The sequence below is a fragment of the Lepidochelys kempii genome, chromosome 1 (genome assembly GCF_965140265.1).
Source record: "Lepidochelys kempii isolate rLepKem1 chromosome 1, rLepKem1.hap2, whole genome shotgun sequence".
Taxonomy (NCBI): Eukaryota; Metazoa; Chordata; order Testudines; family Cheloniidae; genus Lepidochelys; species Lepidochelys kempii.
Window position 1 is genome coordinate 180,227,337 of NC_133256.1, and position 21,637 is coordinate 180,248,973.

Consider the following 21,637-nt stretch of genomic DNA (forward strand, 5'->3'; position numbering starts at 1 on the left):
TGTCCACATGCATTCCACTTCTTGTCCACATATGCCCCATGGGAGGGGGACTGTATTTTTGGCTGTCAGTGTCCTTTGGGCCACGATTGCACTCTAGATGTCCCCCTGGCCTCCCCACACACCTGCGGACATGATGAAGTAGGCCCAACAGCCTCTCAGTTCCTTCATCAATAAAGAATCCAGGTAGTATACAACTTTGTAGTGAAAGAAAAGGATGGCAGGTTGTGGAACGCATCCTTCCACCAACCTAATAGTGAGAAGACTTCTTGAAAGACTTCCACCATCATATCCATATGATGCTTTATGTATAGATACATGGATTTCAACTTCTCTGCATACAACATAGGTAAAGTCTGGCAAATTGAGACATGGGTGCAGAAGGCCATGTCACCAAAGAAGGATGCATCTGGAGGGTGAGCCTGCAGATTGAGGAGTCCTCCTATTGCCTGGAACCTCTCCTGTGGTAGCTAAGCTCTTCCTGACCTCAGATCTAACATTACTCCTATAAATTCTGTAGTTTGGGTTAGCAAAGTGAGGATTTTCCCATGTTCATTTGGAGCCCCTATGTGGTAAAGGGCCGTAAGACAATGTGAATCAAGCTGGTCATTGATCACCTGCTGGGAAAATTTTACCCAGATCAGCCAGTTGTCCAGGTCTGAATATACCAGACCGTAATGTGTTCTTAAGTGGGCTGTGCCTGCTACACTCTTGCTGAATATGTGTTGGTGCCATGCAAAGACTAAAGGGCAGGACCATGTATTGGTAGTAAGTCCCTCACTATGAAGTATTCTCTCTGTGCTAGGTATATGGACAGACAGAAAGAAGCATCCCAAAGCTGAGAACCACAAATCCATCTTGAGTATTTAATGAGGGGATAATTGAGACCAGGGTTAGCATCCTGAACTTGTAGTTACGGATGAATCTGCTGTGATATCAAAGTCTATAATCAGATGCCAACCTCCGTTCTTTGGGAATAAAAAGTAATGGGAGTTGCAAGTTGCAAAAGGGTATCTAATTCTTGATTTAACAGTATCTTGTAAGAGGGGTCCCTGGAAAGGAAAAGGGAAGAAGGGTTGGGCTAGTATGGACCTGGAATTGGATAAAATACCCCTTTTTAAAATAGTTTTCAGGACTCAGTCGTCTTAGGTGATCTGGTTCCAGAATTCCTCAACAATTAAAAAAAAAAAGTAGTCATTAAGTGTGTGCGCATGCACACACGTGTGGGGGGGGGCAACGAGGGGGTATAACTCCTGAAATGGTTCTGATTAGCTCTTGATGATCAAATCAAACTTGTTGCTGTGAAGCAGCATGCACCAAGGATGCAGTGGGAGAGGGTTTCCTGCACTGGAGCCTTTGCTCCTTCCATTGTGGTTCCAATACTATCTGTGGGTGACAGTAGCAAGGTGTAGATATCCCAAAGCATCATCAGGCTGAGGCTGTGATCTGCTTTCTCCTTGGTGCTGGCAAGTATATGCTCAATGAGCAGAGAGTGGCTCTCAAATCCTTTAATGATTAAAGGCCTTCAACTGTTTGCACACTGATCAATCACAAACTTCAAATTATTATTTTTATTACTATAGAACCTATGCAAGGTCCTCCACTGACGTTTGGGCTCTTTGGGTATTCCACAAGAATGGAGCCCGGAAGCCCTGTGATGAAGCAGCCATTGTTATATTTGGGCTATTAACTGTCCTTTGAGCACTACAGATTTTAGCTCCCCACTGTGTTCCTATGGGAGCTTTTATATTAATTGTGACACCCTTTTCCCAGGTGAGATAGTTGTGTTTTAACAGAAGATCTTGATAATTTCAAATTCACATCTGGAGACAATCTGGGGAATAGATTTTTCTACTAAAAAAGTCAAGTTTGTAGGGTCCTTCTCTGTGCGTGTCATATTTGGAGACCATCGCTGTTTGGCTCTTTCATTCACTGCTGTCACCACCAGTGTTTTGAGACTCAGTAGATGCAGGAACCTTAAAAATTTCTTTGAGGGAACTTGATAACATGTATCAACTTACTTAGATGTGGGTGCCACAGATGTTGGGATCTGCCACAACTTCATAACTAGTTCCAATAACTCCTCATTGACAGACGTGGCAAGCCTACCATGCCTGGAGGAGGGCAGAAGATCTAGTCATTTATGAGATTTTTCTTGCAGTACCTCCACATGAATCTCCAGGGTGTCTCCCATGCAGCATAAGTCATCTCAGAAGATCCTAAAATCATCCAGTTGGCTAGAAGTAGAAGGGATGACTGCCTCATTGATTGAAAATAAAGATATTGCTGCTGGAAATAATTGATACTCCCGTTCCTACATGTGGTGTTCTTACTAAGTTCACACTCTACCATAGCAAAGTGAAAACTGACCAATCATTGTGAGTTTTCACTACAACTATTGAGAACCCTGCAGACAGCAGAGATACTGAAAAGAATAAGACTCATTTCATTCTGCTGCTGAAGAGAGGCTAAGAACAGAGGCTAGGGGGGAAAATATAATATCCAACACTCTTCAGCACTTAAGGGGCTCAGGGAAGTGATAAACTGATGACAACACTGGAAAACACCGGTTTTATTCAATATCTTCATAAATGATCTAGAGGATGGTGTGGATTGCACTCTCAGCAAATTTGCGGATGATACTAAACTGGGAGGAGTGGTAGATACGCTGGAGGGGAGGGATAGGATACAGAAGGACCTAGACCAATTGGAAGATTGGGCCAAAAGGAATCTGATGAGGTTCAATAAGGATAAGTGCAGGGTCCTGTACTTAGGACGGAAGAACCCAGTGCACCGCTACAGACTAGGGACCGAATGGCTAGGCAGCAGTTCTGCGGAAAAGGACCTAGGGGTGACAGTGGACGAGAAGCTGGATATGAGTCAGCAGTGTGCCCTTGTTGCCAAGAAGGCCAATGGCATTTTGGGATGTATAAGTAGGGGCATAGCGAGCAGATCAAGGGACGTGATCATTCCCCTCTATTCGACATTGGTGAGGCCTCATCTGGAGTACTGTGTCCAGTTTTGGGCCCCACACTACAAGAAGGATGTGGATAAATTGGAGAGAGTCCAGCGAAGGGCAACAAAAATGATTAGGGGACTGGAACACATGAGTTATGAGGAGAGGCTGAGGGAGCTGGGATTGTTTAGCCTGCAGAAGAGAAGAATGAGGGGGGATTTGATAGCTGCTTTCAACTACCTGAAAGGGGGTTCCAAAGAGGATGGCTCTAGACTGTTCTCAATGGTAGCAGATGACAGAACGAGGAGTAATGGTCTCAAGTTGCAGTGGGGGAGGTTTAGATTGGATATTAGGAAAAACTTTTTCACTAAGAGGGTGGTGAAACACTGGAATGTGTTACCTAGGGAGGTGGTAGAATCTCCTTCCTTAGAGGTTTTTAAGGTCAGGCTTGACAAAGCCCTGGCTGGGATGATTTAACTGGGAATTGGTCCTGCTTTGAGCAGGGGGTTGGACTAGATGGCCTTCTGGGGTCCCTTCCAACCCTGATATTCTATGATTCTATGAAAAAAGACACTGATCAATTATGAGAATAACTGCGTGAAATCAAGATAGCAAAAAACAAAAGCAAAAGACACAAATAGTACATTACACTTAAAACAATACTGAAGAGTAAGTTGATCAGCCAAACAGCATTCACTGAGCAGTATGCTCCCACATATTCCTTTAAACTGCAGGGGACAGGTCCATGTGGGCACAGCAGAACATCTTTTTTTTAGTATGGCTTTAGGGCTTGGTCTGCAGACCAGTAGATTTCAAGTACATTTTTTTCAAAAAACAATAAGTGCATTAAAATAGGCGCTTACAATGGAAATGTCTTCTCGTGCTTAACTATAATATTGATACACCATGTGCAAAGTAACTCGTGTTATAATTAGAACGCACCCCAAAAAATAAAAATAAAAGGACTGTGACATGACAGAAATCACATCATAAAACATGCCTTGCATGCACTTCTAAAAGCTTTTGAAATATAAAATAAGCCTTACTAGATATGGCAGTGGTGGTTCCCAGTGTATCCAATCATAATTCACATTTCTATCTACGCGTGCTACATATTTGGCCCAAGGTGAAATACGGTAGAGAATCTCTCCATTTTTACTACGGATCACCACCTAGAAAATAAAATGAAGACATAAGAAATCACTATAATGTCATGTATATACAAAAACCCGTACAGAAACGGAAGTCTGTTCTCAATGATAGGAGCGCCAGAGGAGAAAAGATTCTCATGTTAATTCATACAGCATAACAGTGTTAACAAAAATTAGCCAGATTTTCCTATAAACTAGAAGACAACTGTGGCATTCTACATTACTGGATTCTTTGAACATAAAATAAAAATGCAGCTTTGTCATCATTCCATGCAAAGATGGGTTTAGCACAGCAGATGGAACAGAAATAGGAACACATCTAGTGAGAAACCCTGTATTAGAAGATTAACAAAAAATGAAACTAGGGGGTTTCACAGTTTGTAGCTTCTGTAGGCAGAGCACACTGCACGCATCAAGGGGTTCCTTGCATTCCTCCATTCCCCCCACCAGCTCTCTCTGTGCCACCTCCCATCTCTCTCTATTTCTGGGATTCCTTGTAGCTCTCTTCTTTCCCCTCTTTCATGCCAGGAACTATGTACCCTCCATACTCTACTCCACACACACACACACACACACACACACACACCGCCCCCCAAGGAAGGGACTATATGTGGGCCCCCATTCCTCCATTTGCAGACAAACAGAAAAACAGAAATACCAATGCCATTAAAAATGCTGATGACCAATAAAAATCCATCAGCTATTCTTTTGGATATTACCTTCATAAATTCCTTTTTAATAATGATTCCTAGCTCTTATATAGCTCTTCTATATTTTAGAAGAAAGTTGGAGTGATATTGTATAGATCAGAGTTGCTTATGAACAGCACAAGCCCATGGCAATGTCTCTGCCACAGACAGGGTAAAAGGAAAAGAAAACCTGCTATTTGTGGACCTAATCTGTCACAGGAAGAGAGAAGAACACTGTTGCCCTTCACTCCACATCTTGCACAAACAGTGGGGACTTCCTGGCTTTCCCATACATCTGGGGATAAGGAGAGGGGGAGGGGAAGCAAAGACAGTGCCTGTCCTACAGCATCATCACTATGAAACAAACAAGTTAAGGCTGTCAGGAGTAATTTGTGTGCACTACTTTACATTCTGGACCTTTAAAATCTTCCTGAAAGAGACTGAGATGTAAGATTTAAGCAAGGCATTAGCGGGAAAGTAATGGGAGATCCTGAAAGAATAATGCTGCAATGGGGTGGCTACGGAAACAGTACTATAGAGGTTCTAGGCCTCGGAGGATACCTTGGAACATGTGATTTTCCAGCCAAGAGGTGGACATCTATGAAGTAGGAAAACCACAGCCTTGCCTCTACTACTTGAAACTGCAGGAGTTCAGTAGCCTGAAGGTCAACATTTTCCACCTGCTTTTGTATTTTACACATGCATTTATTTACATGTGCATTTTGCTTGTAATTAAGTAATTTGCTCCCACATCTTTCTAGGAGGATTCTGTCTGGAACCCATTTTGACAATGATTGTGGGAGAGAGGTTAAGACCTTTCAACAGAGTAAAAGAGTAATAACTCATATGTTGAACTTTTTCAAGGCTGACCAGGTTGGCATCCAGTCCAAGACTATACTGTGGTTATGTCCTGATCTATGGTGGTGTCTTTCTTAGGTCCTCAGGAGCTACCTGCCTAGCAACCATAGCCTTGTTCCTGCACAGAGAGAGAGGTTATTGAGAAGGTTCCACTTCATCACCATATTAACAAGTGGGGGGGGGAGGGGGAAGGGGAGAGTAGATGGAAACACTGACTGGGCTCTCAGTCAGTCACCAGGGATTAGGTTGAGCCTCCTAAGATTAAATGGGATTGCAGCTCACAGATTCTTGCCACCTGTCTGTGTCGCTGCTGCTGCTATGGATGTGCCATAGTGCTTCAAGACTATTAGGGCTTGAAAGAGTAGCAAAGTGAGTAAATGAAAATGGTTTAATATTAGTTGAAGCTAACAAAGGATAGGTGATCAGGTATGGGAGGATCAGCTTAACCGTGTCCCCATTTGTTCAGAGGCATAGTGCAAGTCTGTGAAACAGGCCAGATAATTTGAAAACAGACATTTAGCTGAGGATGGAACGGACTATGGTGACACTGGAATTTCCAGACTGGATTAGTGGTCCAACAGCAGCGCCACTACCAGATGCTTCAGAGAAAGGAGCAAGAAGTTCTATAGCAGACAGTGGTGGAGTAGCCTGGCCACAAGAAAATTTCCTCACCACCCCTGCAGTTGTTGGTTGACTGATATACCCTGAAGCAGGCCCTATGAAAAATAGATATTTAATCCTAATCAATGTAACTCTGGATGTTCTCATTATACACATAAATCTCCTTTTTTTAATCCTAATAAATTTGTCTTTAGCAATACGTGACTATACATGTTGTTCACATTAGCTAAACTGTGTGTGTGTGTGTGTGTGTGTGTGTGTGAGGAGACAGTATTCCAGTTTCAAATGTGTTACCTTCCTCTTTCACTAAGTGTCTACACTGGGTGTTTTGTTTTTTGTATTATAAGAAAAGGCAAATGAAGCACCTCACTTACTTTTCTCACACCATTCATTGTTTGTTTTTTAAAAATAGCCCCTTTAGTTACATAGGAGATAAAAGGTGGCCAATTTTTTTTTTAGTCTCTTCACACAAAAGTCTTTGTATGCATCTAATAATTTTTAACCAGTAAATACCCTATATTTCTGTCTTTTTTAAACACAAGTTGACCAAAAATGGGGGGTATGTCCTCCACCTGGAATACTATTGTTTTATTACTGTATGTAATAATATGTTGTATGACAAAAACTGGAATGGAAAATATTAAAAAAATTATAATCAGACTAACCTAGTTGGCTTTTTTTGGGCCACCATTGTACATTGAGCTGAGGTTTCAATGAGCTGTCCACAGTAATGTCCAGTCTGAGCGATTACAGAACCCAACAACATCTGAGTAATTCAAATAATTTCTTCCATAGTTCTTTACTTTGAGTTTGTCAGTAATGAGATTCTTCTCCAATATAAATGTACTGGGGCTTTCAAAAGACTTCAAGTGGTATAATTTTCTGTTACCACAACCACACAGGTTTGTCCTTAACCCATCACATTACATATCCTGTACAAATGTCTGAAGGAAAAGGCAACAATCAACTAACTGCTAGATATTCCATGTATTTTGAGAATCCAACTTATTTTCAAGTAACAAATAGTTATTTGAACTGCACAAATTTTCGGTTTCCAAAACACCAGCTGAGAATGCAAAAGTATTACAAAGATCAACTTTGAGGTGATAAAATGGGCTTGGTAAACGTAATAGTCAAACTAATTTTAAATCTAGTAAAATGGCTTATTTAGATCAAATTATGAAATGAAAAATGCTCAAAGAAACAAACTAGATTCATACTTAAAATTCACATTAACCCAGATTCTTTGGCACTTAGCTAGTTCTACTGTATGACACATTTAGATAAACAACATAGTTAACCATCAAAACATATTCCATGCACTTGGAATCATTACAGCTTTTTATATTTCAGTACCATGGAGATTCCAAAAATCATTTCGCTTTTGCCAAATTTCACATATATAAAAAATAGAGTAATTGAATGCACTGGGTTAATAGGATTGTAGAAATTTCTTCTGAAGAGCTCATCTCATTTCAGTCCCCAACTCTGCTGCTTTCATCTGAAATAGCTATTGGAATAATATTTATTTAAGGGAATGGATAAGCTTCTTAGTTGATAATTATACACCTTTACATCTAGAGTACTCAACAGGTAAATAAATTGCTTTTCAAAATATTTAGTATGTAGAATAAATTTGTTTCTCACATAGTACTCTCAACATGCAATTGTATACAGGCTGTGCTAATGCACAGCAACTTAAGTTTCTGATCTTTACACAGCTTTATAAAACTTGAAATGAATGATTTATATTTGAAGGAGGTAAGAGAGCAGACTATTGATCTAATTCATTTTTGCTCTAAGCTTTTATTCTAGGACAATTTAACTTTTAACATTATTATGCAAAGATATAAAAAACCTCTTAGCTCTAGTGAAAAGGGCACATTTATTGAAGAAGAGAAGACACATAATTTAGTTAACTTTGCAGATGCGAGAAGAGTCTCCTAAAAAGGGCAATTATCTTAACAAGTAATCAAAAAGCGTAAGTCTAGCCTCTCACATTAAATGATTTTCCTCAGTCGGGCTCTTTCTCAACAAGGGGCATTTTCTAAAATTTTCCTACCCCTATTGTATCTGAATTAGCCACACCATTGTTAACAGCACTATAACCCCTACTGTTGCCTGAACCAGCTGCTGCTGTCATTTTAAAAAACACGATGGAACTGTGCACTGAGCTGGAGCTTAATTCCATGTTGATTGGATAAGCAAGTACACCTAGCAGCATTAAAAATAACAAACATCCAGAGCCCAGTTTACACAACAACTCATGATGCTCCTAATGCTAGTGGAGCTGAACCCCTGTTAATAACGGTTGTGAACTCTTAGAAGATTGTTTGGGGGCATAAAGACCCACATGTCCCAATCTTAAAAAAAAAAAAATCTAAGTGCAGTTACACAAATAACCCAGTACCTATGAACTGTGGTCTGAATGAGAGCTGGCTAGTTGATGCTCAATCCTGACAAGACCACAGTATTTGTCTGTTGGAGGAAGCAACTAGAATAAATTGATAAAGGATTATCTTAGCACCCCCAAATGAGGAAGCATTTCTGTTATTTGTCACACAGGCACAAACTTGAGTGGTTTTATTAAACCGTGGGTAACTGAGGATAAAGGTAGTCACAGTCATTTTCAATGTGCTCTGAGCAAAGAGAGTATGACTTTCCTCAGGGGAAAAAAACTGATTACAGAGAATCACAACTATCACTTAGAGACTTGATTACTTCCATATAAAGTGCATTACAGTAAACTTTGGACCCATTCCGAAGCTGGAGTAGAAGACAGTCGCTCCCTTTATTAACTGGCATTTCATAGAGGCAATTTATTGTGCAGGTGCTCCATATTCTGCTTGGGGCACCAGAGAACGTAAGTATTTGGAACAAGATAAAGGAGCTGGATGTTATACTAGATAAACAGATATCGGGTCAGCACAACAGTCCTCACCCATTCACCAGCAAGTGAAATATTGCACAAAGAAAAGTCTGTATCTTAGGGAAGACATTTTTTGTCTTTTCTGCTAACATTTCTGCTTAACAAGTCCATCAGAGGATTTCCCTTGTCTGGGATGTGGAAGACTTGGACACAGACTCTTCACTATTTGGAGAAATTGCAGGCTATATTCAGGAGTATCTTCTGGTTTATAAAGGTTACAAGTAAATGTTGACTGGAACCTGGTGTACTTGATAGGACCACCTAAGAAGCAAAACAAGACCCTTTTACATTTGGATGGGTTTTTAGTTTATAGTGAGATCATTCCTTGGGCCTCACTCTCACACTCAGAACCATCATTAATATAGCCCATTGAGGCATTTTGATGCTAGATTGGCTCTTTTAAAAAACATATAATCTTGTAGTTGTTTTTAAAAGAAAGTAACCACATACAAACACAAAAATATTTTTTTCTGGTATGCTATTTAAAAAGCAACAATGTAAACACCTAATTAAATAGAGAACACATATTCTTTTCTAGGTACACAAGGATAAGTCCTAGAATTACTGTTCTATATTTAGGTTAGAACAAGTTTATAACTGCACAGCTTCCAGTACTGAATTGCATATTGAAATAAATGGTGGAAGCATAGGCATTTGTCTGTTTACATACACACTGTGAAGGACCATGCACCTTTAAAAATTATTATATCGACTTGTTGACTCGAGAAACATATTGCACATGCAAAATTTCTCATTTTTTTCCAACAGAAGTAAACAAACTTTCACCATTTATTTCCACAGCAAAATTTCCTCCCCCTTTCACCAAATCACACATTCCTCTCTGAGGAAAGCATACCTACCACTTTTAAAAATGAAAATATGAGTATATGTGGCTGGCTAATTTTGAGCATGAGAGGTATTTTGCCTAGGGTAAACATTCCTGGAAAATAAAGGCTAAAGCCAAATATTCGTCCTAATTCATAACTAGAATATTCACTGTCAAATAGAAGATGCAGCTGTTCCACTTGGCTTTCAGTTAATGTGACATCATTAATATCCTTTGTATGGCATTTCTACTGCAACCACAGCAGTTTGATCTGGGATGAAAATTGTTGTGTTAAAGTGCACTATTATGCAGAATGAGACTGTATATTGCAAAATAATTAAAGCAACTGCCTCTTCCCAGAGTGGAAAAAAACTTTACAAACCAACATAGGAAGACAATCTCTATCCCAAAGAATGCAAAGTTAAGTGGCTATCACATACATTATAGCAACAGAGGAATACATTTTTTTTAAAAAGGCAATTTAGTGTGCAATTATTTACAAATGAACTAAGTTTGTCCCATCCAAAACACACACATCAGGCATACTTCGATGTAAAATGTTAACTAATAATAATTTTAAGTAATTAAAATATGTGCTTGAGTAGTTCCAAAGGAATTCATATATTTAATACTCTCAGCATTCCATCTACCCCAGCCTTTTTTTTAAGTTTGATCAAGAACTACAGAAAGGGGAACATTATGCGGTATCACACCATTTAAAGGGTCAGCCATGGCTTTATTCAAACACACAGTTAACAAATAGCACAAAAACAATGAGGCTTATCTACTAACCACAGAGCAGTTAGGTAGCAAGGCGGAGGTGGCTGCCACCCAGGGAACCTACAAACTCTGAATCTAGACCTGCTGTTCCTTACAGCCCCGTGGTTACGTCAGTCCAAGCCCTGTCATTCTGCAGTGTGAACACAGGTTAAGCCACAGACCCAAATCAGAAGGTCTGTGTAGTACAATATGGACATATGAGCACAACTATGAGACCAGAGTCCAACAACTGTAAACTTATGTTTATGCAAAGTGAACGTTCAAGCACTGACTTGGAAAATCACGTTCACAAGCCCAGATCCCACAAACTAGGTTTCAGTGTGCTATGTATACATATCCTTTTCTAATGAAGGTATCATTGCAGGAAATATGTATCCTGAAAAGCAGAGGGTATGCTGACACAATACATTAACTGGGACAGATACTGCTGCATACTTGCTGGCATTATCAACTTTTATAGCTAAGGACAAGACACAATGGCTAATGTTTGTTAGCAGTTACAGTATAAGGATTTCCTTAGAACTCTAGCTTAGTCACTGAAAATATTTTGTACTTCTAATAGTCTTGCCAAAACAAAGATTACTGAACTAACCTTTCTAAACACTCAGGAATTGCTCCTTCACACCATAAAGCCAGCACTCATAAATACAGTAAACAGGTTTCAGAATAGCAGCCGTGTTAGTCTGTATCCACAAAAAGAACAGGAGTACTTGTGGCTCCTTAGAGACTAAAAGTTATTTGAGCATAAGCTTTCGTGGGTTACAGCCCACTTCATCGGATGCATAGAATAGAACATATAGTAAGAAGATTATATATATTATATATATATACACACACACACACACACACACACAGTATTAGATCCGGATCAGTGGGGTACAGGAGTCTGGTAGAAGGCAAATATACTGGCCACTGGATGAACTGTTTTCTGTTCCCTGAGTGACCAGAGCAGGGCTGCACTAGAGCAATCAAGAACCTGCTGGAACAAATTAAGACAGGCACGCTAATTAAGACACCTGGAGCCAATTAAGAACATACTACAATCGATTATGGCAGGCAGACTAATCAGGACACTTGGTTTAAAAAGGATCTCCCATCAGTTAGGGGTGTGTGTGCAAGGAGCAGGGAGTGAGAAGGCGTGCTGCTGGAGGACTGAGGAGTACAAGCGTGATCAGGCTTCAGGAGGAAGATCCTGCAGTGACGGTAAAGAACGTGGCCACGGGAAAGGCATGGGGAAGTAGCACAGGGAGTTGTAGCTGTCACGCGCCTTTACAAGAGACACTGTAGACAGTTGCAATCCACAGGGCCCTGGGCTGGAACCCAGAGTAGAGGGTGGGCCCGGGTTCCCCCCATGCCCCTCAACTCCCTATTTGAGACAAAAGGAGGTGACCTGGACTGTGGGTCCCACTAGAGGGGAAGGTCCATGGCCTATCCCCCGACCCACTGGGTGGGTCAGCAGAGACTGCGGGGATTGTTCTCCTCCCTTTCCCCATGCTGGCCAGTGATGAGGTTAGCTGAGTGAACAGCAGGTTTGAGCCATTAGCAAAAGTGGTCAAATTGAGGTGGTCGTGAATCTCGGAGGCAAGCAAATCCGCCAATAAGCGCAGGACCCACCAAGGCAGAGGGGGAACTTTGTCACAATACATACAGAGAACATGAAAAGATGGAGTAAGAGGCTAATTAAGATGAGCTATTATCAGCAGGAGAAATATTATTTTATTATTAATATTTAATATTATCCTCACACCTTCTCGTCAACTCTCTAAATGGACCATCTTGATCATCACTACAAAAGATCATCACTACAAATCTGGGGATATTTCAGAGAAGATTGGGGGTTGACAGTCTACTGTGGATGCCTCACTTACTTCAGAGCTTCCCCCTTTCTCCAATTCCCCTACCAGGAGTAAGTCTCCAAACCCTGGGAAGTCCCTTCCTATGAGCACCGGGTATGGGAGTTTAGGGACTACACCTGCTGCTACCTCAGTAGTATTCTCCTGAATCTCGATTTTTACTGGGATGGTGGGGTAATAACTAACTGTCCCATGGATGCATGTTATCCCCGTACGCTTAGCCCACAGTGGCTGACTACACTTCCCGAGCCAAGAGTGATAGCACTCCCCGAATCAACCAGTTCTGTGTTCTCTACCCCATTTAGCTTCACTAGTCTGGTGTATATATGTGGGGTTAGTGAGACCCCCCACAAGGTGGATTAGGGAGCATGGGTCTGCCCAGTTCCCCAGGTTACACTGCATAGGCTCCTCGGCACTGGGACACTGTGCAGCTATGTATCCCCACTCCCCGCAGGCGTAACATCTGTATGGAGTCCTAGGCGTTCCCCGGACTCTTGGTTTGGGTAGTCTAACATCACAAAGCTCTTCCCCCTCAGTGCTCCAACTCTTTGTGGCTTCTGGTGGGCCTTCAGCCCCTCTCTTTTTCCACCTGGGCTCCTCCTGGTGGCCCAGTCACACGAGCTCTAGGGCTTGGTGCTGCTAGTTTAACCCGGGGTGCTTCTTCCTTAACTGGTCAGGTCAACTCCCTCACCGTCCTTCGCCTTTCTACCAGCACGACAATCTCATCGTAGGTGGAGGGTTCGTTCTGGCTTACCCAGGCGCGAAGGTCTGGTGGTAGTCCTCTCATGTACCGATCGATGACAAGAACTTCTAGTATCTCCTCCAGACTCTGGGACTCAGCTCGTAACCACTTCCGTGCGAGATGGATGAGGTCATATAATTGGGACCGTGGGGTTTTGTTTTCCTGGTACCTCAACTCGTGATAACGTTGGGCCCGCACTGTGGTTGTTACCCCAGATCTGGCCAGGATCTCTGCTTTCAGCTGGGGGTAGTCTGCCACAGCCTCTTCAGCCAAATCATAGTAGGCCTTCTGGGCCTCCCCACACAGGAATGGAGTGAGGATGCTAGACCACTGTTCTTGGGGCCAAGCCTCCCGCAGAGCTGTCCTCTCAAAGGCCAGGAGGTATGCCTCTACATCATCCTCCCGAGTCATTTTCTGCAGCCAGTTGCTGGCCCCTATGATCTGCGTCTCATCATGGCCGTGGTTCAGCTCTGTAAGGGCCTTTACCTGGTTTACCAGTTCCCGCAACATAGCCCAGTCTTGAGAAGCCTGGTCCATCAGCAGGCGATTAGTCTCTTGATGCAGCCGCACTGCCTCCTGTTGGGCAGCTGCCTGGACATGGGTAGCCTCCTGCTGGGCAGCCATGGCTTGTATCAGTGCCCGCACTACCTCCTCCATTGTGGTAAAAAAAAAAATAAACCCTCTTCCTTCTCCCCCAAAACACCCTCCTTCTTCCGCCATGCTGTGGACACCAGATCCCACTTCTTACACCAGTTGTGACAAAGTTCCTCCTCTACCTTGGTGGGTCTTGCGCTTATTGGCGGATTTGCTCACCTTGGTGCTTCACTGCAGCCCTCAGTTTGGCCGTTTTTGTGAACCCACAGTCCAGGTCGACTCCTCTTGTGTCTGACCAGGAGTTGGGAGGTTTGGGGGGAACCCGGGCCCGCCCGCTACTCCGGGTTCCAGCTCAGGGGCCTGTGGAATGCAGCTGTCTAGAGTACTTCCTGGAACAGCTGTGTGACAGCTACAACTCCCTGGGCTACTTCCCCATGGCCTCCTCCCAACACCTTCTTTATCCTCACCATAGGACCTTCCTCCTGGTGTCTGATAATGCTTGTACTCCTCAGTCCTCCAACAGTATGCGTTCTCACTCTCAGCTCCTCGCACCTCTTGCTCCCAGCTCCTTACACTGGCACCACAAACTGAAGTAAGCTCCTTAGCCTGCCTTAATTGATTCTAGCAGCTTCTTGATTGGCTGCAGGTGTTCTAATCAGCCTGTCTTAATTGTCTCCAGAAGGTTCCCGATTATTCTGGAACCTTCCCTGTTACCTTACCCAGGGAAAAGGGACTTACTTAACCTGGGGCTAATATATCTGCCTTCTATTACTCTCCGTAGCCATCCGGCACAACCCTGTCACAGGTTAGCTTGCTGGAACTTCTTTAGCATCTCTTCATCTTACTATATGTTCCATTCCAGGCATTCGATGAAGTGGGCTATAGCCCATGAAAGCTTATGCTCAAATAAATTGGTTAGTCTCTAAGGTGCCACAAGCACTCCTGTTCTTTTTACAGTAAATAGTTGCACTGTAACGTAGGTTGTGTTAGATAACTAGTCTATATATATTTACTGAATTCTGTATAAACATTGAAATATTGAAGGTTTTGTTAATGCATAGAATTTGAGATTGAACTCAAACAAGAATAACTTTGTTTGAGCACATCTACCAACATCGGATGGCAATTGTATTATTACTGTTATGAGAAGGATTAAAGTTGCAGCAATAAGAAAATAAAAGGATTACAGATTAAAGAAGCTTCACTGATGAAAAAGATGTAGACTATGTCTTAATTTTTATTTTTTTAATTTATAGAGCACTCTTTCAATAATATGCCTCGATTCTCTGCTCCCTGGCCCCAACATTACAAGAATTCCTCTACTCTCCTGTGATGTATAGGTGTTTCTCTTCTGGCCAACCCAACATATGCTCAGTCCCACCTCATCTCCGTGTGTTTGCATCTGCATACTGCCTTTTCAATTTGAATGTTGTTGCTATTGCACTACCTAGAGAAGAACGTGCATGTGATTAACTTCTCCCAGAGAGCAGTGCAAGTGCAATGCAAGTGAAACAGATTATGCACAAGATATTCCCCCCGCCCCTTCTAATCTTTCTATTCCAGTAACTTTAGGTTACTTTTAACAGTACATGCCAAGTTTTCTTTAGGAAATGTAATTTTCAAGTGAACCATATCCCTTTAAATGCTAGAATGGAATAAATTAATCTGCTTCTGCCACAGACTTTTCACTGTAGAGGATATGAGCTTGAATGCAAGGAGGACAGGAAAAGAAATACTTGAAAATAGAGAGCTACTGTCACTGAGGTCTTGTGGACTATTTGTACTTGAGAGCCAGTATGTTCAACATATCCTCTACAAAATTTCAGGAATTATCGAAGATTCGTACGTTTGCAATTCAGCAAATCTGTTTCAAACTACATTGTGATTTGTAACACAGAATGAAAAAGAAAAAAGAAAGCAATTCAGAAAAAATAGTGGAGACAATTGACTTGGAGATTTCCAAAAACAAGCTAATAAATTAGCTGCTCTGAAACACTATATTATTTCATTACTTTTATAGCTTGAGAACACTTGAAATGATTGTTGGTAAATGTGGCTTTTTAGCCAGTGACTAAAATAAATTGGCCATCACAGACTAACAATATTTAGCATAATGATAGAGTGGACCCAGCTTTAATATAAATATGCAAATGTCAATGAGTTATTTACAAGGACAGTAAATAAGAAGCTATTATCTCTATATTCTAGAATTTATAGCATTCCATTAGCTTCACATGTGTGTATTCATGAGACAAGATTATCTGAATACAGAAACCACAACAGCTTGGCTTTGCATTTAGAAAGCACATACCTCAAACAGATAACAAACCCGATCTGAAAATAAGCATGATCAGACTACTAAAAACATAGTATTGCCTTCAAACAGCAGGAACGTGCCCATAAAACCCTCTTTTGGAAAGTTTAAGATAGGCTTTGTAACAAACCAGCCAGTTTTTTTTATATTATAAAACACCATGTTTTTGCAGAATAAAGTGTTCCCTCTCCCACTTCCTAGAGCCCTGGTCTACACTAGGACTTTAGGTCGAATTTAGCAGCGTTAAATCGATGTAAACCTGCACCCGTCCACACAATGAAGCCCTTTATTTCGACTTAAAGGGCTCTTAAAATCGATTTCCTTACTCCACCCCTGACAAGTGGATTAGCGCTTAAATCGACGTTGCCGGCTCGAATTTGGGGTACTGTGGACACAATTCGATGGTATTGGCCTCCGGGAGCTATCCCAGAGTGCTCCATTATGACTGCTCTGGACAGCACTCTCAACTCAGATGCACTGGCCAGGTAGACAGGAAAAGAACCGCGAACTTTTGAATCTCATTTCCTGTTTGGCCAGCGTGGCAAGCTGCAGGTGACCATGCAGAGCTCATCAGCACAGGTGACCATGATGGAGTCCCAGAATCGCAAAAGAGCTCCAGCATGGACCGAACGGGAGGTACGGGATCTGATCGCTGTTTGGGGAGAGGAATCTGTGCTATCAGAACTCCGTTCCCGTTTTCAAAATGCCAAAACCTTTGTGAAAATCTCCCAGGGCATGAAGGACAGAGGCCATAACAGGGACCCGAAGCAGTGCCACGTGAAACTGAAGGAGCTGAGGCAAGCCTACCAGAAAACCAGAGAGGCGAACAGCCGCCTCTATGATGAGCTGCATGCCATTTTAGGGGGTTCAGCCACCACTACTCCAGCCGTGTTGTTTGACTCCTTCAATGGAGATGGAGGCAATACGGAAGGAGGTTTTGGGGACGAAGAAGATGATGATGATGAGAAGGAGGTTGTAGATAGCTCACAGCAAGCAAGCGGAGAAACCGGTTTTCCCGACAGCCAGGAACTGTTTCTCACCCTAGACCTGGAGCCAGTACCCCCCGAACCCACCCAAGGCTGCCTCCTGGACCCAGCAGGCGGAGAAGGGACCTCTGGTGAGTGTACCTTTTAAAATACTATACATGGTTTAAAAGCAAGCATGTGAAAGGATTACTTTGCCCTGGCATTTGCGGTTCTCCTAGATGTAGTCCTAAAGCCTTTGCAAAATGTTTCTGGGGAGGGCAGCCTTATTGCGTCCTTCATGGTAGGACACTTTACCACTCCAGGCCAGTAACACGTACTCGGGAATCATTGTAGAACAAAGCATTGCAGTGTATGTTTGCTGGCATTCAAACAACATCCATTCTTTATCTCTCTGTGTTATCCTCAGGAGAGTGAGATATAATTCATGGTCACCTGGTTGAAATAGAGTGCTTTTCTTCAGGGGACACTCAGAGGAGCCCATTCCTGCTGGGCTGTTTGCCTGTGGCTAAACAGAAATGTTCCCCGCTGTTAGCCACAGGGAGGGGGGAAGGTTGAGGGGGTAGTCACACGGTGGGAAGAGGCAAAATGTGACCTTGTAACGAAAGCACATGTGCTATGTATGTAATGTTAACAGCAAGGTTTACCCTGAAAGAGTGTAGCCACTGTTTTATAAAATGTGTCTTTTTAAATACCGCTGTCCCTTTTTTTTTCTCCACCAGCTGCATGTGTTTCAATGATCACAGGATCTTCTCCTTCCCAGAGGCTAGTGAAGCTTCGAAAGAAAAAAAACCGCACTCGCGATGAAATGTTCTCCGAGCTCATGCTGTCCTCCCACACTGACAGAGCACAGACGAATGCGTGGAGGCAAATAATGTCAGAGTGCAGGAAAGCACAAAATGACCGGGAGGAGAGGTGGCGGGCTGAAGAGAGTAAGTGGCGGGCTGAAGAGAGGGCTGAAGCTCAAATGTGGCGGCAGCGTGATGAGAGGAGGCAGGATTCAATGCTGAGGCTGCTGCAGGACCAAACCAGTATGCTCCAGTGTATGGTTGAGCTGCAGCAAAGGCAGCTGGAGCACAGACTGCCACTGCTGCCCCTCTGTAACCAACCGCCCTCCTCCCCAAGTTCCATAGCCTCCACAACCAGACGCCCAAGAACGCGGTGGGGGGCCTCCGGCCAACCAGCCACTCCACCACAGAGGATTGCCCAAAAAAAAGAAGGCTGTCATTCAATAAATTTTAAAGTTGTAAACTTTTAAAGTGCTGTGCGGCATTTTCCTTCCCTCCTCCACCACCCCTCCTGGGCTACCTTGGTAGTCATCCCCCTATTTGTGTGATGAATGAATAAAGACTGCATGAATGTGAAGCAACAATGACTTTATTGCCTCTGCAAACGGTGATTGAAGGGAGGAGGGGCGGGTGGTTAGCTTACAGGGAAGTAGAGTGAACCAAGGGGCGGGGGGTTTCATCAAGGAGAAACAAACAGAACTTTCACACCGTAGCCTGGCCAGTCATGAAACTGGTTTTCAAAGCTTCTCTGATGTGTACCGCGCCCTCCTGTGCTCTTCTAACCGCCCTGGTGTCTGGCTGCGCGTAACCAGCAGCCAGGCGATTTGCCTCAACCTCCCACCCCGCCATAAACGTCTCCCCCTTACTCTCAGAGATATTGTGGAGCACACAGCAAGCAGTAATAACAGTGGGAATATTGGTTTCGCTGAGGTCTAAGCGAGTCAGTAAACTGCGCCAGCGCGCCTTTAAACGTCCAAATGCACATTCTACCACCATTTTGCACTTGCTCAGCCTGTAGTTGAACAGCTCCTGACTACTGTCCAGGCTGCCTGTGTACGGCTTCATGAGCCATGGCATTAAGGGGTAGGCTGGGTCCCCAAGGATACATATAGGCATTTCAACATCCCCAACAGTTATTTTCTGGTCTGGGAATAAAGTCCCTTCCTGCAGCTTTTGAAACAGACCAGAGTTCCTGAAGATGCGAGCATCATGCACCTTTCCCGGCCATCCCACGTTGATGTTGGTGAAACGTCCCTTGTGATCCACCAGAGCTTCCAGCACTATCGAAAAGTACCCCTTGCGGTTTATGTACTCGGCGGCTTGGTGCTCCGATGCCAAGATAGGGATATGGGTTCCGTCTATGGTCCCACCACAGTTAGGGAATCCCATTGCAGCAAAGCCATCCACTATGACCTGCACATTTCCCAGGGTCACTACCCTTGATATCAGCAGATCTTTGATTGCGTGGGCTACTTGCATCACAGCAGCCCCCACAGTAGATTTGCCCACTTCAAATTGATTCCCAACTGACCGGTAGCTGTCTGGCGTTGCAAGCTTCCACAGGGCTATCGCCACTCGCTTCTCAACTGTGAGGGCTGCTCTCATCTTGGTATTCATGCGCTTCAGGGCAGGGGAAAGCAAGTCACAAAGTTCCATGAAAGTGCCCTTACGCATGCGAAAGTTTCGCAGCCACTGGGAATCGTCCCAGACCTGCAACACTATGCGGTCCCACCAGTCTGTGCTTGTTTCCCGAACCCAGAATCGGCGTTCCACAGCATGAACCTGCCCCATTAGCACCATGATGCATGTATTGGCAGGGCCCATGCTTTCAGAGAAATCTGTGTCCATGTCCTGATCACTCACTTGACCGCGCTGACGTCGCCTCCTCGCCCGGTATCGCTTTGCCAGGTTCTGGTGCTGCATATACTGCTGGATAATGCGTGTGGTGTTTAATGTGCTCCTAATTGCCAAAGTGAGCTGAGCGGCCTCCATGCTTGCCTTGGTATGGCGTCCGCACAGAAAAAAGGCGCGGAACGATTGTCTGCCGTTGCTCTGACGGAGGGAGGGGCGACTGACGACACGGCTTACAGGGTTGGCTTCAGGGAGCTAAAATCAACAAAGGGGGTGGCTTTATATCAAGGAGTATTTCAGGCAGGACTTCACGGAGGGTTCCAATAAGAAATGGTGCGCCTAAGTTATTGTCCTTATTGGAACAAGAAGGTTAGCCTGGCCTCTGATTGATACATGGCTAGATTTACCTCGCTGCACCTTCTCTGTGAGTGACTGCAGTGTGATCTAGAGGAATGAGTCCCCTAGACAGGGGAGGAGGCAAATAAGTACAAAACAAATCTGGTCTATTTCTTGTTCTGACCCACTCCATCTATCTTTTACATCTTTGGCTGGCAGCAGACGGTGCAGAAGGACTGCATGCCATCCACATCTCATGGCTGCTCGGCAGAAGATGGTACAGTACGACTGCTAGCCATCTTCATCTCTTGCCTGCCTGGCAGAAGATGGTACAATACGACTGCTAGCAATCCTCATCTCTTGCCTGCCTGGCAGAAGATGGTACAATACGACTGCTAGCAATCCTCATCTCTTGCCTGCCTGGCAGAAGATGGTAGAATACGACTGCTAGCAATCCTCATCTCTTGCCTGCCTGGCAGAAGATGGTACAATACGACTGCTAGCAGTCCGTATCGCCTGCCCGCTCACCATAAGACGGTTCAATAGGACTGACTGCAGGACTAAAGAGAATGACCTGGTCAAGTCACTCCAAATTTAGTCCCTGCACCCATGTCTGCCCAGGCGCTCCCAGCCGACGTGGCCAGGAGCACCTCGGACATGACGATGACGGCTACCAGTCGTACTGTACCGTCTGCTGCCACAAGGCAAGGGGTTGCTGCTACTGTGTAGCAATGCCGTACCGCATCTGCCAGCACCCAGGAGACATAGGGTGACGGTTACCTGAGCGGGCTCCATGCTTGCAGTGGTATGGCGTCTGCACAGGTAACTCAGGAGAAAAGGCGCGAAACGATTGTCTGTCCTTGCTTTCACAGAGGGAGGGAGGGAACGGGGGCCTGACGATATGTACCCAGAACCACCCGCGACAATGTTTTAGCCCCATCAGGCATTGGGATCTCAACCCAGAATTCCAATGGGCAGCGGAGACTGCGGGAACTGTGGGATAGCTACCCACAGTGCAACGCTCCGGAAGTCGACTCTAGCCTCGGTACTGTGGAAGCGCTCCGCCGAGTTAATGCACTTAGAGCATTTTCTGTGGGGACACACACACTCGAATATATAAAACTGATTTCTAAAAAACCGACTTCTATAAATTCGACCTTATTCCGTAGTGTAGACATACCCCAAGTCAGTGATTGTGCTAAAGGAGGGAGGGAGAAAGCTGACAAAAAGGTTTTTCTTCATGAGATATTGCTGTATTATAGGGTATAGCAAGGCTGACCATTTCTATATTCATGACAAATAATTATTTACTTAGAATAAAGTAAACTTGTCAAGAGCAGGAGACTAAGTTTATCAGAATTTGGTCTCT

General features: G+C 43.8%; 1 protein-coding gene across 5 annotated transcripts in view; it reads right to left on the reverse strand.

The window, feature by feature from the left end:
- The window catches only part of GBE1 (1,4-alpha-glucan branching enzyme 1), a 303,297-nt gene that overhangs the window by 161,115 nt on the left and 120,545 nt on the right, over positions 1-21,637 (reverse strand). For all 5 annotated transcript variants that reach the window (XM_073304014.1, XM_073304034.1, XM_073304024.1 and 2 more), the window contains one exon: positions 4,000-4,125. In XM_073304014.1, the coding sequence (XP_073160115.1) occupies positions 4,000-4,125 (126 nt within the window). The remainder of the gene's footprint in view (positions 1-3,999; positions 4,126-21,637) is intronic.